The sequence below is a fragment of the Aricia agestis genome, chromosome 11, assembly GCF_905147365.1.
Source record: "Aricia agestis chromosome 11, ilAriAges1.1, whole genome shotgun sequence".
Lineage (NCBI taxonomy): Eukaryota > Metazoa > Arthropoda > Insecta > Lepidoptera > Lycaenidae > Aricia > Aricia agestis.
In genome coordinates this window covers 9,841,715-9,862,179 of record NC_056416.1, presented here as the reverse complement: position 1 = coordinate 9,862,179, position 20,465 = coordinate 9,841,715, and the positions used below count along the sequence as shown (strand labels likewise).

Sequence of the window (20,465 nt, the reverse complement as noted above, 5' to 3'; positions counted from 1 at the left end):
AGAAACCAGCTAAACTTAGCGTTTCGAGAATGGCCCCTGGGAATTACTAACGTCCTAGATACATACTGAAAAGCTAAGTGACTGAAATCTTATACGATGATGCTCCTAAAAATGCTACTACTAAAGTAGCTCGAAATCTAACAATATTTTGGCACACCATCACTTATCTTATAACCATTTATCAATCATCAAGATATTGATCTTGATTCGTACAATTTCCGAACCAACAAGGGGCCTTCGAGTAAATGCGAACCGCAAAGATTTGCATCAGTTTACCTATGTTAAAAGCATCACTATTCACTTCTAGTAAAGAAATCATTGACCATGTAATGTAATTTGTAAATTATTGTAAGTATGTGAAATACTGATCACGGTATAGGGTGGCGTTTGATAAACCGTGCCGTCTATATTTAATAATAGACGTACCCTTCTGCCCCAGAAGCTTAACCGAGCTTGTTCGAAGCTCAAACCTATTTAACCGTGCACTGGGCGCAGCGAAGCCTGAACTTCATATTTAAAACGCGTACCAAAGCTAATAGAACGTAAAACGACGAAAAAAAATGTCTTTCGTCTATCAAAAATAGCCTCCCTTTGTAGTCCTTAAAATAAAGCCGAGCTCCGAGTGTGTTATCACATCGGAAAACATTCAATCACATGGAGCATCGTGCTAAATTAATATCAACATACAGACGCTCGATCATGTGAGGAAGCAATAAATTAACAAGTCGGTGCAATCTCAACGTAGGTTTGTTGTTCGTCTGTGTCACGACTCACGACTCACGAGATAGCGGCTACGATGGGCTCACCTCGGGTGTATATCGGGAAATCGCCGTCGGAGCGGCTGTGGGTTAGCATCGGGCCGTAGCACCGCCAGGGCGGCTTCTGCGTCGCCCGGGAGCCCTCCACGGCTGAGCTCACCTCGGGCCCATCAGGACATAATCACGACGATCGTCGACGAACCACTACAACCGGATTGTCGTCGCCCGAATCGCGTAACGTCCCTTAGATGGTAGCGCCACAGACGCGGGGACACGAATGGAGGCTGCGCGGCGCATGACAGGCGCGCATCTCCCCAGCCGTCTGAACTCTGAGCTGACCCCCGCGCCTCTCATATTTTCACATAGGCACGTGCATGAGTGCTAAACTCGCATGCTTCATTGCAAAATAATCATTGGAGCATATTTAAAGCAAAAAATGTACGCCTATGAAAATAAAAATTGTATACTTAAGTTTTTAGACGATAACTTTAGGTTATCGTCTAAAAACCCTACATTTTTCTTTCGATTTATTCCATTTTACGTTAATTAAGAGCGGCTGCCAAATTTTGCTATGTTTTCTAATAAGAGTAAGTAATAAGTATTACGATCCCGGAAATTGAGATTAAATTTAATCATTGTACTATTTATCTGATATATTTTGCCTAACGGAAAACACGATTCACTTATTTTGACTCGATAGTTATATTTTTCGAAATTATGAATCTTTATGGGCTTTTCAACAAATATCACTTTTACACACTACACTTATTGAGTTGCTATAATTAAATAACTTGCACTACTACAATCACACACTTTATAAAATAATGGCAAAGGAAATATTAGTATTGTATAGACTGAAGAAATGAAAAAGTGGCAACATCGTAGTGTCATCTCTTTCAAATCAATCTAAGAAAAAAGGGATGACACTACGATCAAGAAAGAGAAGAATTTAAAAAGCGGCAAACTTTTTAATTTTTTCACTTTCTTGGCGGACGGACGGATCATCCAAAAAAAGGTTTGGGACTTATGACCTTTACTTTCGTGCTATAATGCGGGAACCGTTGTTACGCGATATTGTTCACTATTAGCTGCAGCGCAAAGTACAATCCTCACGGGCACGATTCATGGCATCGTCATGTCACGATTAGAGGATAGCGGGGTGTGTAGGAGTGCTTTGATATTTTTGGCAGCCCGGTCTTAAGTGTGTTAAATAAGGTTTATATAATAAAGGTTTATTCCTTTTATGAAAGAAATGTTTAAGACAACATCATCTTAGTTGATTTTTAGCTTTTCCACATAGAAATCGCATTGCAATGATAAATAATATAAATGTACTTACATAAATCACTATCAGCAGATGATTCAAATGGAATGGAGAAGTGTCTGCCGCCTTTACCGTGTGTGACTGATTCTTGTACACCCAGATTTAATTTTTCTGAACTGTCACCTTCAAATAAATTATATCTTATTCAGTAAAATGTACATTCATGATTCACTATTATAAAACTAAAGAAAATCACTGACAATGTAAAATATTAATTAAGTAAGTATTCTATTTTTGTATTGTAATTTGTAAGTATATTCGCTATCAAAGACAGCTAACATGCATAGTTGTTACATGTAATTTTATTATGATACACAGGTTCTAATTGCAGGTTCTAGAAAATTCATACAAAATATAGAGCAAGTGACCATAAATGTGTAACATTAATGTTACACATTTATGGTACTCAAATGTAAGTTTCCATTATATTTTTTTTGAGAAAGGCTATAATAACTTCATTCAATAGCAAAATAATATAAAACTGCAATTGTGCCATTTTAAGCCATCAATCCCAGAGCGGCAGCCGGCTGCCGCATAACAATTGAAAATCTATTGTGTCTGTGATACCCATGATAGTGGTGTTAGTACAGTATTAACATGGTGCAGTCATTGAAACTACAAAAATTTGTAGAATCAGGTTTGCCAAATATGAAAAAAAATATGTTGTTTGAGGTAGGATCAGGAGTTGATCAAAGCTGAATTAATGATAAAGCTGGTGGATTAAATAGCAGAACTGGGTACAGGTCTCTAAATACCTAACTAATGATGGTTAAGTAAAAATGACTAGAATAAAACAATGGTTTTGAGCATAATGTTTAATGTACTGTGTACCATATAAATCTTAAAATATAAATAAATATTTAACTTCTAGTTGCAATTAAATTTGGATTAATCAAATAAAAGTGCCCACAAATAGGGATGATCGAGGTGAGCGCCGAACCGAGAAATGGGTAGCATTGAATTGAGACCTCCAGTCAGTCGACAAGCCTTCAGTTTTTTATCCTGTTCTTCCTGGTATTTTGCAATATAGAGGGTCTTCCATGATGAATCATCTTTTTCACTGGATGTATCAAAATCACGAATATAGAGTTTATGCCAGAAATTATCTGTTTCTATAATATATCTGATCCTTTTGCATGTTTCCGATAAGTTTAATATATCCTTGAGAGGAAGATACAATAGCAAATAAATAAATACTTCCGCTGGCAATCCAAGCAAACTTGCACTCGGAAATCCGTAGTAACTAAGTATTCTACTTTTGACAGGTACTATGATTTTATCTTTGTATTTATAACACAGATCTCTTAGATCATTAAATATCATTGGTATAGTTGGTGCTTTGGGTGCCACTACATACTTAATGTGAGGTAACATCACGGAATATACATCAGTACTATCGTAATTAATTAGTAGATTTATCGACATGGTGGTGCCGAGGGGACATAAGATCAATTTTAATGGTATGTCTTTGAAACTCGACATCAAAAATGTAACTTCATAAGATCCTGTCCTTTTCCAATAGCAGAGTTGCTCCTTATCAATTGAGTTATGTTGCTCCCACTCAACGCCATTATTAAGTACAGGAACAAAGTCATTTTCGACCATCAGTATAACAATCAATAAGAAAAATATGTCCTCCTGTTTTAGTTCAATACGATCGCTTTCGGCGAGTGTTGTTATTAAATCCTCGAGCAATATGGGGACTTTTTCTGGAGAACTATCTTCCAGTAACAAATTCATGGTAAAACAATTGAATTTTCATCATATTGAATGTAACACAAGGAAAATAAATACCTTTTTTGGTTTAAATTAAATAAACAAACATCACGACTTTTATGTCAAATCACTTCGGAAAGCTGTCAGTGTCACCTACCAGCTGTCAAATGTGTTTGACAGTTGAACAGAGTTCATACTTCATCGGCTATCTTCCGTTTTGTAATAATCAGTAAACTTACTATTATTAATTTTCACATTTTCAAATCCATACTTTGTTTCTCTAAACATGCAATCTATCTCTAAAAATACAATGCAACGTAGCACTATAAAATTTCTGCAACTATATAATATAGGCTGTAAGTTTAAACACAATGCAAAACAACACACACGGTTGACCACAGTCAGTAACACACAAGTCACAACACAGCAATTACTATTTCTGAGGTACACCATAACAAACCTTATAACTGTAACAATTTTTTTCACAGTATCCTTCTTTATATAAAAATATTTACACACTACACAGTGTATTTCTATTCAGGTCTTTGTCTAACTTATGTATTTTCCCATATATCAGACAAAGACAAGCAAGCCTTGAATACTAATTATATGCTATTGTATTATTAGTGTATTAAATCTTTATTAGTAAGCAGCAATGAGATCAGAAACTATAGTCTGTCAAGAAAGTGAAGAAATTAAAAAGTGTAATGTCATCCCTTTCAAATCAATCTATGAAAAAAAGGATTTAAACACTATGATGTTGCCACTTTTTAATTTAATCACTTTCTTTATGGACTATAAGATGGGTTTTTTTATCATAATATTATGAAGATTGAAGAATCTGATGGCAAAAAATGAGAAAATAAATTGAATATAGCAATACCGATAATTCGAATAAAACATTTTAATCTTTTTTTTCGTGAGTACGGTACCGTGGCGCAAATACGGCAAATAGAGAAATTAAAAATCACTTTATATTTTTTTACTAACATAGGAATAAGATTATTGTTAATACCGTAAAGTTAATATACCTAGTGGAATAGAGAAACAAATGCCTGAGCAAGCAAAATGTCACTATCAGGCTGATTCTGTGTGTGTGAGTTACGTTAGTAACATAGAATATCATTGGTGAAACATGTATATATATAAAAATTTATCCAATGATTGAATGAAAATCTGCCATCAGATCCTGGTAGACCTATACAAGAGCTCTGCAACTCCATATTGTGCCGAAAAATTATTTATTGCATGGGAACGATAAATTATTTCGGGATGAAAAGTATCCTATGTCCTTCCCTGACACTTAAAGTATCACCATGCCAAATTTCAACAATATTGAAGTGGTTTGGGTGTGAAGATGTAATAGACAGACAGACACACTTTTAAATTTATAATATTAATATGGATATCTGGGAAACTAAGCTTTACTCTGTGTTTTTATTAAAGGGTAACAAATTTATTACTTAACATAGATTTAAGTAACAAGATGTTGACTACAACTTTGTTTTATCAAGACTCAAGAGGTTTGGCCGATATTTTCCAGGTGTTGAACGCAGACTGTGTTTGACACCTGGAAAATATAGTTATATCTCATATCTAATCTTTAGATTCTTTTATAATTAAATGAAGTAAGAAAGCAAATAAAGTGTTAGCTAGTATCCCTTGTAAAAGTTATTGTCTTTTATATTAAAAAAATAGTTTGAATCAAATTAAGATATTCACCTTGCTTGATAAAAACAACATAAGTGTTGCATTTCACTAGTTTTCAGTTAGGCATTGCTTTTGGGTCAAGTTGGGCTGGCCTTGCATGAGAAACATGGATCCCAAATTTAACTGACACATCTTATTATAATATTTAACAACTAAGAGGAAGAATGAACACAACATTGACTATGCATTATTATAATGCAGTTCAATTTACAAAACACTTTTCAGGGTTCCATACCCAAAGGGTAAAAACGGGACCCTATTACTGAGACTTCCATGTCTGTCCGTCTTTCTGTCTGTCTCCAGGCTGTATTTTTACTTCTGTTAGATAGAACATAGCGGTTCTTGAGATTTAACAGAAGTCTAGCTATAGCTAGACTTCTGAAATTTTCATAGATTGTGTATTTCTGTTGATAACAACAAATACTAAAACAAAATAAAATTAATATTAAAGGTAGGCTACCATACAAAAAAAACTAGATTTTTATGGCCTTTTTTGCTCGATATCAATAAAGGCAACAGGGTAGGGACATGAAATTTCCACAAAGTCCTTAATTATATAATATGTACTTTCATAATTAATAATAATATTAAAATAAAATAAAAATTTAAAGGGGCTAAAAAACACAATTTTTGGCCTAATTTTGCTCTATAATGGTACGGAACCCTATGTGCGCGAGCCGACTTGCACTTGGCCGATTATTTGTTTATAATATCTGTTTTGGTATGTGCTTCTAAATAAATAATTTTAAAAACTTTTTATTTCATAATATCAATGAGTGTTCTGTAGTAAAATTGTTAATTGATGTAACTATCATTGAATATTATGATGTTTCCTTAGTTATGGCAACTGTGTCCTTTAGATTATTATTATTGTTAAGAACTGTTAACATAGGTTAACAGTTCTTAACAATTTTTGCTATAGTAATAACTTACAGACACAATAATATGTATTATATGCTATTACTAAGTGGGTACAGGCAGGTATTGATACTACAAATTGTAAGAAATATACCAACGATAAGCCGGATTCTAAAAAAAGGCTACAATAATAATTAGTAAGAAAATAAAATGTAATAAGAATGTATGTAATTAAAATTTTGGTGAAGTTTCGTAAAAACGTAGGAGTAACAAGCTTGAAATACAATTAGGTTATAATACAGAAGTGTTTTGAATAGATAACGTGTTACAATCAATTGTACAACTTTACTTACCGATAAACACGGAGTTATTTTGTTTTCTCTTACTGCTATTATAAGGAACATCTAAGTTTTGATTACTTGAACTTTTATCGTTGTCACTAGCCATTGAAAAAAATACCAAAATTTAACGAGAAAGTAAGATCATTGTACAAATAACTTTATCGAATGTTGATTAGGTTATAAATTCAATTTTTAGTTAAAATAAAGTTAATTTCCAACACAAAACTCAGATGTTTACACAGATTACTAGGATATATGATGTTTACACCCTCTTGAAACTCACTGACAGATGCTGATTGCTGACAGACGTTAAAACGTTTAAAAACATTCATTGTTCTTGTTGATAATGATAAACTAGTTAAAAATTGTTAAATTTCTAAACTGGTACCATAGACTAAATTTTAAATTTTATTTTAAAATTTAAGCCGGATTCCGGAATGTGCCGGGGATTTCACGAAATTCCGGTAGATGCCGAATATTCTTGCTTATTACGTCTTCTTACTAAAAATATCTAGTGATATTATGTCATTTCACTAAACTAAATCTAGTGAAATGTCAGAAAAACGGATTTCTCTCGCTCGCGCTCTACCCACACGGGTAATAATAATATCAATAATAACTCTTTATTCAAACCATTGTGAAACAATTCAGTTGACAATGAATATGTCGTAGGATGATTTGATAAATCGAATTATCGCGAAAATTCTAGAGACTTCGTGAAAACACGGATAATTAGACAATGGTGATTACATTTTTCAACCTTACTGACAAAAAGTAGTGTTTTCGCGAAAACGCAAGTCACCTTAGTAAGATTGAGAAAGGAATCGTTAGATATTATCGAAAAAAAATCACTAATTGGTCGGTTTAAGCGCCCCACAACAACATCTTCTCTGATTGGTTGAAGACTTGACGTTTTAAATGTCAATTCATTGTCACGGGTTGTTTTGTTTGTGGTTGTTTTTGTAAGCCGGCTAACAGTTTTTGATATATTTTAATGTGTTTAAAATTGCAGTTGGACTTGAAAAATAGTGCGAAAAGTTATCTAAAAGTGTGTCTGTAAATACAAAACGACTGATACGAGTGAAATTAGTGCTGAAAGTTCAACAGAACCTAATTCTGAGGTTATGGTTGAGATGAGAAAAAAGTCAAATAAAAAGTAAAGTTCCTATGAAGATTGAAGAGGCATTGTCATTTCTTACCCTTTATAATTCTATGGTGTAATACCTTAAAGATACATAGAAAAAGATAGTAACCAATCAGAATAAGAGTTGGCCAGTAAGCAAAAATCAAGCCAATCAGCGCTAAAAATGTGCAATGTTACTAAGGGGGGTATTACATTATCATTTATATTTGATCATTTCTATGATCATATATAGGATCCAATATATATGATCATTTGATCACATCTGCATATTACATTATCATATTTCATTGATCCTATTTTACGTCATATGTGGTTTCAATAGCCAATGGAGAGCGCTAACGCTGACAGGTATTGACGTCAGGGTTACTAGATCTCAGAGAATTTGATTTGTCAAAAGACATCGTCATTTTTAATATGGCTTGTTTTTTGTTATTTCAGCAAGATTATCCAAGTATATAATTAGAAAAATAATAACATTACATTATTTGAAACAAATTAACGAACAAGAAATTAAAAACTCTTTTTTATATTAAAAAACTGGCAACACCTATTGTCCGGACGTATAAACTACCCGCAGAGTTACATATGTATACCTTTTATTTATTTTATTTATAATTTATTGTGCACAGGAAAACATAACAATAATATAACGGTTTACACGGAAAGACGACACAAAGGATCTGCTTATTTCTAAAAAGAAATCTCTTCCAGCAGCCCTACGGAGAGAGATAGGATAAAAACAACAGCAGATAGGACGTGCACGAAAACATACAATAATAATAATATATTATTATGCTCGTTAAAAGTAAAACTAATACCGTACTATTCTAAAACGACAAAAGATGATACAATATATACAAAAACAAATAAATAATAAATATCAATGTAATTCAAAATGCTATATTTATAAAATACAATAATGTACTTAACTATAATAAATAAATGTCTATTATTCTTATGTTAGTTGCTAGGATAAGCAACTGTTATTATTGTATTGTGGAAAATAGACTCGAATAAATAAAACGATTGTCGTAAGCAGAAATAAGTTCCACCTTTTCTTTACATATCTTAAAGGTAGCATCCATCAGCATAGAAAGTAAAAACTTGATAAATATTGCAATAAAATAATGAATATGCAAAAATACTTATATAATAATTACTGAAAATGCTTGTGGATTAATAGAATAAAACAAGTTCACTAAAATAAATGCTTTTATTTCATCAACCTTCTGCGATTCGCTCGATACCATCTTGACAACTTTTGTCTGTCACTATTTTTAACTAGTGTACCTCATCAGTGCAAACACTATATAAGTATTCTTTAAATAACACACAAAGACTGCACTATTAATAGTTTTCCTACTTGAAGAATCATCATTTTGAGAACCAACACTTTGACAAGATGGTTCAAGATAAACACTATTACGGAGTACTATTATATTATATTCTGTGCCTCAGTGTTGAATTCTTGGCAGAACTTCTTCAAATTATCCTTACTTTTGATGCAACTTGTTGCATTCTAGTTGATGTCTTTGAAATTCTTTCTTAAAAGAGTTTTTTTATTTTCTTCTCCAGGAAAAATTGTAGGTAGGTATATTATATGCCGAGTGTACAGGATTTTCCGATCTTGGCCAAATGAGCGGTGGTAAAATTTAGATGGAACTTGGAAGCCAGTTTGGATGTTTACTGAAAGAAGCAACGGTTATAGGTTAGGTTCATATTGTGTTCATCTAAATGAATTTGCGGTTATAATCTACAAAATTCAGTGTTTTTACGAGTCTACACATAGCATTCATGGAACTTTTTAAGTACTTACGTATGTTTTACCGGCTTTTATCCATTTCTTTCGTTTTTCAATAAGTCATGGCATGTGAATACTTTTGGCAGGAAAATAGTAAAATTTTAGATCGTTCGATTTGCCTTTATTTTTCTTGTATGTATTAGAACATCCGGGAATACAACAATGCTTGAAAATACTCAAATTTCTCAAGAAATCCTTTAATTTTCCGTAGCTTGACTTGAGCTTATCAATAAAATTTTCGGAAAAGTTTCGGCTATTCGTCACTAGTGGCAGTGTCATCGCTCTGCACGGTCCCTATAGTCAGAGTAGACTATTGTGCTATAGTTAAGCTTATAACGTAGTCATAATATAATATTATTTATGTAGTTATTAAAATAGTATTAAAAACCTGCCAGAACCTCGCTACGCCCATGTTAAATGTTAATTATTACCATATTATAATACTAGGTATGATGTAAATGTAATATGGCGGCGTAATGCTCGCCAGAAAACCGCTATGCAGTTTGGCAGGCTGTTAGATTATGATTAATTATTTATTTAACAATTTTTCAATAAAGAATTTATTTATATATTATCTGTAAACAAAAAACGTGACGACATAGCGGATTGTCGTCTCAAAATCGTGTGTCGTGCGGTGCCGTGTGAAAACGGTACATAGAAATGTATGGCGCCCAGAGTCGTCACCGCATTTTGTCGTGTCGTGTCGTGTCTCGTGAGAAAACGCTCTTAGGCAACTCGGGTTTTCCCAAAAAACCTAACTTTTTTTTTAATTGAAAAATATTTAAAACAGCATTATCTAATTATCCGCGTTTTCGCAAAATCCCTAGAATTTTCGCGATAATTCGATTTATCAAATAATCCTACGACAGATACAAAAAAAAGAGGGAAAAAAAAACAGTTTGAAATGGCGGCCTTACTGCTGGAAGCAGTTTCTTCCAGGCAACCGTTATAAACTTAATTACCTTAACAAAACAAATAACTGAAAATATTAATTAAAAACAGATAAAGAATAACAAAATGACAAAATGAGATACATCATACAATATATAATCTTACGAGCTTTTTCCCGCGGCTTCGCTCGCGTTAAGAAGTATTATTATATACAAACTTTCATCCCCTATTTTAACCCCTTGGAGGTGGAATTGATCAAAATCTTTTCTTAGCGGACGCCTACGTCATAATAATATCTACCTGCAAGCCAAATTTCAGCTCGATCAGTCCCACAGATCAGTCCTCCAGTGGTTTGGGCTGTCGCCTGTCAGAGCGTCAGCCGCCATAGAGAATTCATCTTTCATCTTTGATTTATTTGTATTCTACATTGTCATTTGTCTATTTCAACTTCTCAAAAAGGTTTTTTTTTTTTGGGCGGGAATTTGAAAAAGCGCGGTTCCAATTTTTTTTCAAAATTGAAAAATAATTTAATTATAATAATTTATTGTTAAAAGTTGTGTAAATACAAGTATTTAGACTATTAATAGTGTGTAAATAATAAAAATGGATGGAGATGAGGCGGGCGGGGAGATCCCGCCTACCTCGAAAAAAAGACCCCGGCCCCCTGATGATCTTGGGGGGCCTTCTAGTGCTGGCGGCGGAGGTGGTGAGGACATGTATTTACCATTTCGTAAACCCAATTATAAAAGACTATATTCTGAAAATTCTATTAATACAGACTTCAAGGTGTATATAGAAAGTAAAAATGTGCAAGAAAGGTTGGGAAATAAAAGCCCAATTTATTTAAACAGTATATTTTCAAACGTAAAAGGTGTAGTAGCAATTCGGCGTATTAACGCAAACAAAATTGTTGTGATTTTCAAACAACATAACACGGCCAATAACTTCATAAGTAACATTAACTTTCTAGAAAAATATAATATGAAAGCATACATCCCGGCAGCTCAAATTGAAAAAACAGGAATAATTAGATTTGTACCAGCAAATATATCGAACAAAGATCTTTTCACAAATTTAACTTCAACATATGAAATAATTGCAGTGCGAAGATTCATGAGAAAAGTTGGTAATGAATTAGTCGGTACACAAACTGTTAGTATAACTTTTTTGTCAAATAGCTTACCTGATAATGTGCAATATGAGTTATTTTCATATAGAGTATTTGATTATGTTCCCCCTTTGCAACAATGTTATAAATGTTTTAAGTTCAATCACTCAGCCAAAATATGTAACGGAAAGCAGCGCTGCTCAATTTGTTCTGGTGAACATTTTTATAAAGAATGTAGTAAGCCAAATGAGATTTGCTGTGTTAATTGTGGTGGACCTCACTTGGCCATTTCTAAACAATGTCCAGTTAAAATAAAGAAATTATTAGAAAAGAAAAATAAAATATCATATGCAAGTGTTGCTATTTCCAAAGAAAGTGTTGATTTCCCTCCTCTGCCAACTCGCACCATACCTGTAAATAAAAATGTAAATAATGTAAATAATACATCCAAATTTGTAAATAAACCTGTAAAGCCTATTTCAAGAGATGTAAATATACCAAACATAAAGTCGCTTATCGTTGGAAATGATGATGTACTAATGGCCCTGGTACACACATTGGTCCAAGTAGCAAATAAGTGTGATGAAGTACCTGTTACAACATCATTCATTAAAGATGTTCTTCTTAAGAGTCTGTCAATATAATGAATTCACAAACTCAAAAAATATCTTCTCTATGTATTGCGCAATTTAATGTTCAAGGGATAAATAACAAAAAACCTCTTCTTACAAAATTTTTAAATGATAAAGATATTGATATTTGTCTACTAAATGAGACATGGTTAAAAGAACACCAGTCTGTTCGTATTTCTGGATACAATTTTTATAACAAAATTTCTAAAAATCCTCGTAATGGTGTAGGAATATTAGTAAAACCATATTTAAAGTACAATATTATAAATACCAACTTTTATGAGGATATACAAACAATAGCCATATCTGTATATACAGACAATACGTCATCTTTAACTATTCTCTGTGTATACTGTCCTCCATCTGCTGGGCACATACGAATGAATAGATTGCGCAATATCATAAGAGATTTACCAAAACCTTTATTTATTAGTGGAGATTTCAATGCACATCATATTGCTTTTGGATGTTTATCCACCAAAAGTCGAGGCCAAAGTTTATATGATATAATTGATGAATTAGATTTATGTATTTTGAATAATGGCAGCTTTACAACAGTAAATTATCCTACACACAACCCTTCAGCAATAGATGTAAGTTTTGTTAGCCCTCACTTGGCACCCTTGTGTGAATGGTCTGTACATGATGATGCTATGGGTAGTTATCATTATCCAACAATAACAAACATTACCATGTGCATTGAAAGGTACACAATAAATCAATATGATGACAGATTTTTATACCATAAAACGGACTGGAATAAGTATAGGGAATCATCTAGTACAGTCTTCCATGAAATGATGGTCAATGAAGAGGATCCAATGAAATCTTATAATGAGTTTTGTATCCGACTTAATGAACTTAAACTAATGGAAGTTCCTAGATTTACTAAAACAAATTTTAGGAGTAGGCCACCCGCTCCGTGGTGGAATAGTACGTGTGAACAAGCAGTTATTAAATCATATGAAGCACTTAAACTTTATAGAAACGATCCAACATTAGACAATTACATTAAGTACAAAAGAATAGATGCTCTTAAAAAACGCACCATAAAGGAAGAAAAACGTAAAAGTTGGAACAGTTTTTGTAATAATTTCAATAGAACTACTCCTATAAGTAAAATCTGGAACCTTATTAAAAGATTTAAGGGTATTAGAACCAATAATAAGTCATATCAAAATGATTTTGTGCAACCATTGTTAGATAAATTATCAGATAATTCTAATTTAGTTAATCCTGATTCGTTAGAAACTTATTTTAATATGAACAATGAAAATCCACAATCAGGATTTGTATTGGATCCTTTCTCATGGTCAGAATTTTTAACAAGTATAAAATCTAGAAAAAATACTAGCCCTGGTTTGGACGATTTTCCGTATATATTAATAAAAGAACTACCAGAATCTATCCAAAAAATATTACTGTGTATTTTAAATTGTCTTTGGCTTAAAAAACTGATACCAATCTCATGGAAGACTCAATGTGTGATACCCATACTTAAACAAGATAAACCACCAGAGGAGGCCAGTTCTTATCGGCCAATATCTTTATCATCATGTATTGGTAAGATATTTGAAAATATGCTAAAGAACCGCCTGGATTGGTACGCAGAATCTCAAAACATCATTCCTCAAGTTCAGTATGGGTTCCGTAGAGGACGAAGTTGTTCAGACAGCTTCATTTCTCTCATCCACGATCTGAAAAATGCAAAGGGCAATAAATTACATACTGTTTGTGTATTTTTAGATGTCCAGGGCGCATTTGATAATGTGGACCCTGGTATACTAGTTAAGGTACTTAGTAATGCTGGAGTACCCGGATATGTGTGTAAATGGATTTATAATTTCCTCACTGACAGAGTATTGTATGTTAAGCATAATAATATTTTACATGGGCCCCGGACTGTATCTAAGGGCACAATGCAAGGTGCAACATTATCACCTTTGTTATATAATTTGTATATATGGGAGATATGTAAATATGTAAATATTAAAAATGTAAATATCCTTCAATTTGCAGATGATTTAGTTTTATATTGTTCAGATATTAATTTATCAGTAGCTATAGAAAAGATTAATGCTTGTTTAATCCAATTGAGAAAATATTATCAGCAAATATTAAATTTAAAAATTAATGCTAGTAAAAGTAATTTAATGATATTTGGAAAAGACACACCATCTGCTGATGTAACTTATAATGGTGAGATTATTCGAAGAGTAACCTCACATAAATTCCTAGGTGTTAACATTGATCAAAAATTATCTTTTGAGGATCATATTAAATATATATCAAGAAATGCCATCAAGGGTATTAATATTTTAAGATGTCTTGCAGGTGTTTCATGGGGAGCAGATCCCAAAGTACTTTCAGTGCTGTACAAGTCTATTGTAAGAAGCCATTTTGATTACAGTGCTTTAGCCTATCTGAATAGCACTCATACTTTAAAGTTAGATGTAATACAGAATAGAGCTTTGAGGATTATATCAGGGGCAATGTGTTCGACTCCCATAAGGGCCATGGAGGTCGAAACAAGTATTATGCCTCTGATATTAAGGCGTCTTTATCTTGCTGAAAGATATTGTATTAAGCTACTTTCATCAAATAACTACCAAATTATAAATAGAATCATACCTCACCCAATCATCACAGATGGTCCATTAGCTTCACCTCATGATCTTCTGACTGGGCTGTCCCCAACTTTGTGCCGGATTTTCCTAGAAATACAATCTCTTTATTCAAATATCAAAATGTATTCACATTGGTCATGTTACATGCATTCGTATAGAAGTATAATACATCCTATTCTGGTCATAACAAAATGTATCAATAACAATTCAGACATCCTTGCGTTTTTAGAAGAAAATAACAAGTACTATACAATCTATACTGATGGTAGTAAGGGTGATGATTATGTGAGAAGTGCTATTTATGATTCTCAAAGGGACTTTGCTCAAAGTTTTGTTCTAGATATGCAATGTTCTATTTTTACAGCAGAGGCATATGCAGTTTTTGAAGCCTTAAAATTGATAAACGGTGTAAATAATTGTAAATATTTTCTGATCTTAACAGACTCTCTAAGTCTTATTAATTGTCTTCAGAATGTCAATTTTAGTTTTAAAACTAACTATATCATTTATTTTATCAAAGACTTTGTGTGGCGACTGGAAAATAAAGGTATAACAATAGCCTTTATGTGGGTCCCTGCACATAAAGGTATCTCTGGAAATGAAATAGCAGATAAAACTGCATATGATGGGGTCAATGCCCTAGATGTCAAAAGTATTGTAAATGTTCCTATGACCGACTTTTATTGTAATGTGAAAATATCTGTAAGAAACGTTTGGGAAGAATTTTGGAAAGAAGACCAAAAACTTAAAGGCAAGTGGTATGGACAAATTCAAGGAAAATTACCGACAAATCCATGGTACAATGAGCTGAAGATAGCGAACCGTGACTTTATCACAACAATAAACAGACTCAGATTTGGTCATAACACTGCACCTGCACACCTTGCGAGATTGAACATAATAAGCAGCAATAATTGCACTTTTTGTAACGAAGAGAACGCCGACATGAATCACATTTTTTTCAACTGTTCAAGATTCACCTTTCATAGACTAGTGTTGGCAACTGAAATTATTGAAGAAAGTGATACCTCCCGCCGCCAATTAAGTGATTTCCTAAAAAACCAAAAGTGTTATGGTGCTTTGTACAAATATATTAAAAATACAGTGGGAACTATATAAATATAAAATAAATTAAAAACCCTTTAAAAAGACTTGGCTTAAAGGTCTCGTTACCAGGCCATTAAATCTTAATAAAAAAAAAAAACTTCTCAAAAAAGATAAAATCCACACAAAAAATACCAAGCATAATTTTGTGAATTGATTTCATTAGAATAAATAATACATTTGTACTAAGTTTGTGGTTATAACTGTATTTAATAAGTACTGGGTGAATAGTTTTTGAAAACACTGTGAAATCATTGGCACTTGCTGATGTGATTTACTGAAATGTCATCGTATATGGCTGGCGTTTTTGATTTGGATTTGGATGTGGATACAGTTACAGTTGGGGATTCTGACGACGATGATATTATAGAAGTTGATGAGGTACATATATCTTAATTGATCTTCATGAGTAAAGCTTCACTGTTACCTAACCTCAAATACATCAATGGTCAAGGATGAGACCCATTTTAGTTATTTTTGGGGTCATTATTTTAGTGCTAGAGATTGGTCAACATAACATCTTATTTAATGTTACCTGATCTGTTCATTCATTATGTACATAAAACTGGATCATTGTTTATTAATAAGCTGATTTCAAATACAGGTTGATTATGACCCTGAGCTACATGTGAACACTATTGTTGAGTAAGTCTTTGGTGTAATATTTTTATTTTGCTTTTTGATACCTTTGGATATTTCTAAATTTAAATTTTACTTTAGGGCTGAAGGGTCTGAAACTATTCAGTTATCCGAGGACAATGTGAACCCAGGACAATGCAAACGCCTCGGACCACAAGATTTTGAATTGCGTAAAGTTTTAGGAAAGGGAGGATATGGAAAAGTGTTCCAAGTGAGGAAGATAACTGGGCCTGATGCTGGGGCACATTTTGCTATGAAAGTACTAAAAAAAGCTTCCATAGTTCGCAATCAAAAAGATACTGCACATACTAAAGCAGAAAGAAATATACTAGAAGCTGTAAAGGTAGTTTTATATTTTTGCTTCTAAATTGTGTATCTAATTCTAATTAAAATTCTTAAATTGTAACTAAAAAATTGTGGTGGCATAGTGAACTTTTTATCACCCATAATTATAAAAAAAAACAATTGGTAATAAAATGGAAACTTAACACAATATTCCTTATACTTTTCAGCATCCTTTTATAGTTGAATTGGTTTACGCTTTTCAAACAGGCGGAAAACTGTATCTTATTTTAGAATATTTAAGTGGAGGAGAGCTATTTATGCACTTGGAGAGAGAGGGTATATTTCTTGAAGACACAGCATGGTGAGCAAAGACTATACACTGGTTATAATATAGTTAACTTTGAACCTTTATAATAATAATACTATAATATTTTGTATATTTTTTAATTTCAGCTTTTATTTATCAGAAATAATATTGGCTTTAGAACATTTACATAGTTTAGGAATAATATATCGTGATTTAAAACCTGAGAATGTTTTGTTGGATGCACAAGGTCATGTTAAATTGACTGATTTCGGTCTCTGCAAAGAACACATTCAGGAAGGAATTGTTACACACACATTTTGTGGTACTATTGAATATATGTAAGTTTTTACATTGAAAAGTTAAAAAAATAATAATAATGCCTTTTTTTTTTAATCTTTATTTTATAAAGGCCATACATCATTAAGATTAAGCCGGCCAATAATGCCTTCTTAACAGTAACATCTTTATAAGAAAACTGTAGTGTCCCAACTGTCTGTAGTGTATTGTAAAACATATTTTCTATTCAATAGAACTTAATATAATACTTGTGGCAAAACATGTGGAAATTAAACTCACACCTCCAAAGCTCGCCCAAGCATTTCACCCACTGGGCCATAGCCCACAGTCCTTAGATAATGTTGTGTTGTTGCAAAATGTTGTGTTTTTAAAATCTTTTGTCATTATGATTTTTAAATATTAATAGTGATACTTACAGTCACAAATCATATGGTTTTCAGGGCACCAGAAATATTGACAAGGAGTGGTCATGGAAAAGCCGTAGATTGGTGGAGTCTTGGAGCCTTAATGTATGACATGCTGATTGGCCAGGTATGTTCTGATCTAAAACCTGACTGGCCAGGAGGGGTTAAACTTATGAACCGCCTATACATATTTCTATGTTATTTTTTAATTTTAGCCTCCTTTTACTGGTGATAATCGCACAAAGACTATTGAGAAAATACTTAAAGGAAAATTAATGCTACCAGCCTACCTCACACAAGACGCTCGCGACCTCATAAGACGCCTTATGAAACGCTCCGAAACACAACGTTTAGGTGCTGCCGGTGCCTCGGCTGTAAGAGGCCATGCCTTTTTCAAACATGTCCATTGGGATGACGTGTTTGCAAGACGACTTGAACCACCTATAAAACCTAGATTGGTAGGTTAATTTGGCTGTTTTTTTTACATTTTAAATTATAATATATATTATGTAGAATTGTTCTTAAAAAAATAATCTTTTATTTAAGGCTAGTGAAGATGATGTCTCACAGTTTGACACCAGATTTACTTTGCAAACACCTATTGATTCCCCTGATGAGTCTACCCTTAGTGAAAGTGCCAATTTAATGTTTCAGGTATAGTATAACATACACATTACATAATTTTCTATGATAAAATAGGTGCTTGATAAATGATAAGATAAAACTTGTTAAGCATTGGATATTAATTTGTACACCTAGTATCTACAAATAATAAAAATTAAGGAAACGTAACTCCCATACTATTATCGTTTTAAATTTGGTTCCTTTCGAACTGTCATGTAACGTCAGCCTGGTACCGCTCAAGGCCATCTAAATATTGCAAATGTATTGAAATGTGTACCTAGGACCTAGGTACACATTTTTGACAAATATTGTAGACCATGTTTTTGATGGAGTTACTTTTCCTTAGTTTTTATTATTCGTAGCCTAGTATAGTGTAAATCAGAGGTTCCCCAACTGTGCGCCGCGGCGCCCTGGTGCGCCGTGGAACGGCAAGAGAGGGGCGCCGTGGCCCGTGAGTCGATCCTCCATCATTATCCATAACCACAAATATTATAAAATAAAATAATATTATGAAAATCTAAAATAAAAGCTTTTTGGTTACGTATTTCTGTAATACTAAATATAATAATTATAAATAACATAACAATTTAAGTTGTTCTTTTTAAATATTTTTTTTATACTCCTTATAAATTCCAAGGGTTTCACGTATGTCGCGCCTTCGGTGATGGACGAGATCCACAAGCCCCGCGTCATTACCGCCCGCTCGCCGAGACGACCGAGACCACTGCACCACAGTGCATTCACTGTTCCACCATCGACTGCCCATAATCTCTCACATGCTCAACCTGAAGACCCCATGGAAGTGCAAGGTCTACCCATTTAGTGAGTAGAACTACTAATCTAACAGCACCTTAATCTCTTACCTTTGTTTCTTATCATAGAAGTACATATTTTAAGTTGTGTTACTCTATATGCTACAAATAATAAAAACTAAGGAAACGTAACTTCCATACTTCAACGTAACTCCCATACGTACGGATAAATACGGATTACCGACTAGCCTAGTAAATGATAGCTCAAAAGGGGGGTGTTGTTGGAGAAGTCGAAAGCAGAAATTATGACTTAGGAACTTCGTTTGGACTAATTTAAAGATACTGGCTAGTCGGTAATCCGTACGCCGCCGATACAGTGGACGTACTGTAAAAAAATTATCCGTCCGTTGAGTACAAAACCGCGATCTGTAGACGCTTACCTTACGCGGTACATCACAACCGCAAGCATGATAAACTATCGACTGCTGCGGCCGTCGACTGCCGCCAACACGTGCCGTTCGTCTGTAAGCGCTCTAACACTCAAATTTACGAAATAAAACTACATTAATTAATATTGTTACATATATCTATAAATACACAAAATTGTGTATCGAATAAATGCATAAAATATGCATGTATTTGGGTCATATTTTGTACTCGTGGGACGTGGACTAATTTTTTGACACAGTTACTCTTCCTTAGGACTATATTATTTTTATATACCATTGTAAAAAATATAACAAAAGGAATGTTGATTAAGAAATACATATGTATAGAATCGAGAAACAATTTATTCTGTGCAAAAATATTATCATCTAATACAACTTTCTTTTCCAGGTCTAGAATAATTGAACTAGTGACCATTCTATACAAAGAATAATTCAACTACAAATGCTGCCCTTATATTTGTCCGTAAATACTAAATGTACTGTTTTATACTATTATATTATTAATAAATAATAATGTACATTTTATACAAGTTACCGATTAGTTTATTATAATTTTGGTAGGAATTAATCACATATAAAAATTGTTCTAACTTACTATTATGACAGAGTAATAATAATTTACAATATTATACCTTGTTACCAAGCTTCATGAATTGAAAATAAAAGGTCATTTTTATTTTGTACAATGAAGTTT

At 33.0% G+C, this 20,465-nt stretch overlaps 3 protein-coding genes and 1 long non-coding RNA gene across 11 annotated transcripts in view; 1 reads left to right on the top strand and 3 right to left on the bottom strand.

The window, feature by feature from the left end:
• LOC121731747 (phosphatase and actin regulator 4) overlaps positions 1 to 6,878 on the bottom strand; it is a 64,379-nt gene extending 57,501 nt beyond the window's left edge. For 2 of the 7 annotated variants that reach the window (XM_042121336.1, XM_042121337.1), the window contains exons 1-2: positions 6,720 to 6,878; positions 2,098 to 2,205 (exon numbers count right to left, since the gene is read on the bottom strand). In XM_042121336.1, the coding sequence (XP_041977270.1) occupies positions 2,098 to 2,205; positions 6,720 to 6,813 (202 nt within the window). In that variant the 5' untranslated portion in view covers positions 6,814 to 6,878. Of the gene's footprint in view, positions 1 to 806; positions 970 to 2,097; positions 2,206 to 6,719 lie in introns of those variants that run through there. The other 5 variants (XM_042121340.1, XM_042121338.1, XM_042121339.1 and 2 more) reach the window with 3 other exon arrangements.
• On the bottom strand, positions 2,889 to 3,933 carry LOC121731749. Its single transcript, XM_042121351.1, has one exon. The coding sequence runs from the start codon at positions 3,820 to 3,822 to the stop codon at positions 2,971 to 2,973; it is 852 nt and encodes a 283-aa protein (XP_041977285.1). The 5' UTR covers positions 3,823 to 3,933; the 3' UTR covers positions 2,889 to 2,970.
• A 6,707-nt stretch (positions 6,879 to 13,585) lies between the features above and the next one.
• Positions 13,586 to 16,030, bottom strand: LOC121731753. 2 transcript variants are annotated; one of them, XR_006036281.1, is made up of 3 exons: positions 15,695 to 16,030; positions 14,915 to 14,997; positions 13,586 to 13,980 (listed from the first exon to the last, which is right to left on the bottom strand). It is a non-coding gene; the product is annotated as an uncharacterized LOC121731753 (long non-coding RNA). The 2 variants fall into 2 exon arrangements; XR_006036282.1 differs by having other exon boundaries at positions 14,920 to 14,997.
• An 88-nt stretch (positions 16,031 to 16,118) lies between these two features.
• On the top strand, positions 16,119 to 20,462 carry LOC121731748 (ribosomal protein S6 kinase beta-2). The gene is made up of 10 exons (XM_042121350.1): positions 16,119 to 16,395; positions 16,619 to 16,659; positions 16,735 to 16,996; positions 17,166 to 17,299; positions 17,392 to 17,583; positions 17,983 to 18,073; positions 18,162 to 18,404; positions 18,493 to 18,600; positions 19,208 to 19,392; positions 20,160 to 20,462. Coding segments are annotated over exons 1-10 (1,356 nt in total). The 5' UTR covers positions 16,119 to 16,296; the 3' UTR covers positions 20,161 to 20,462.
• Positions 20,463 to 20,465: the final 3 nt, after the last annotated feature.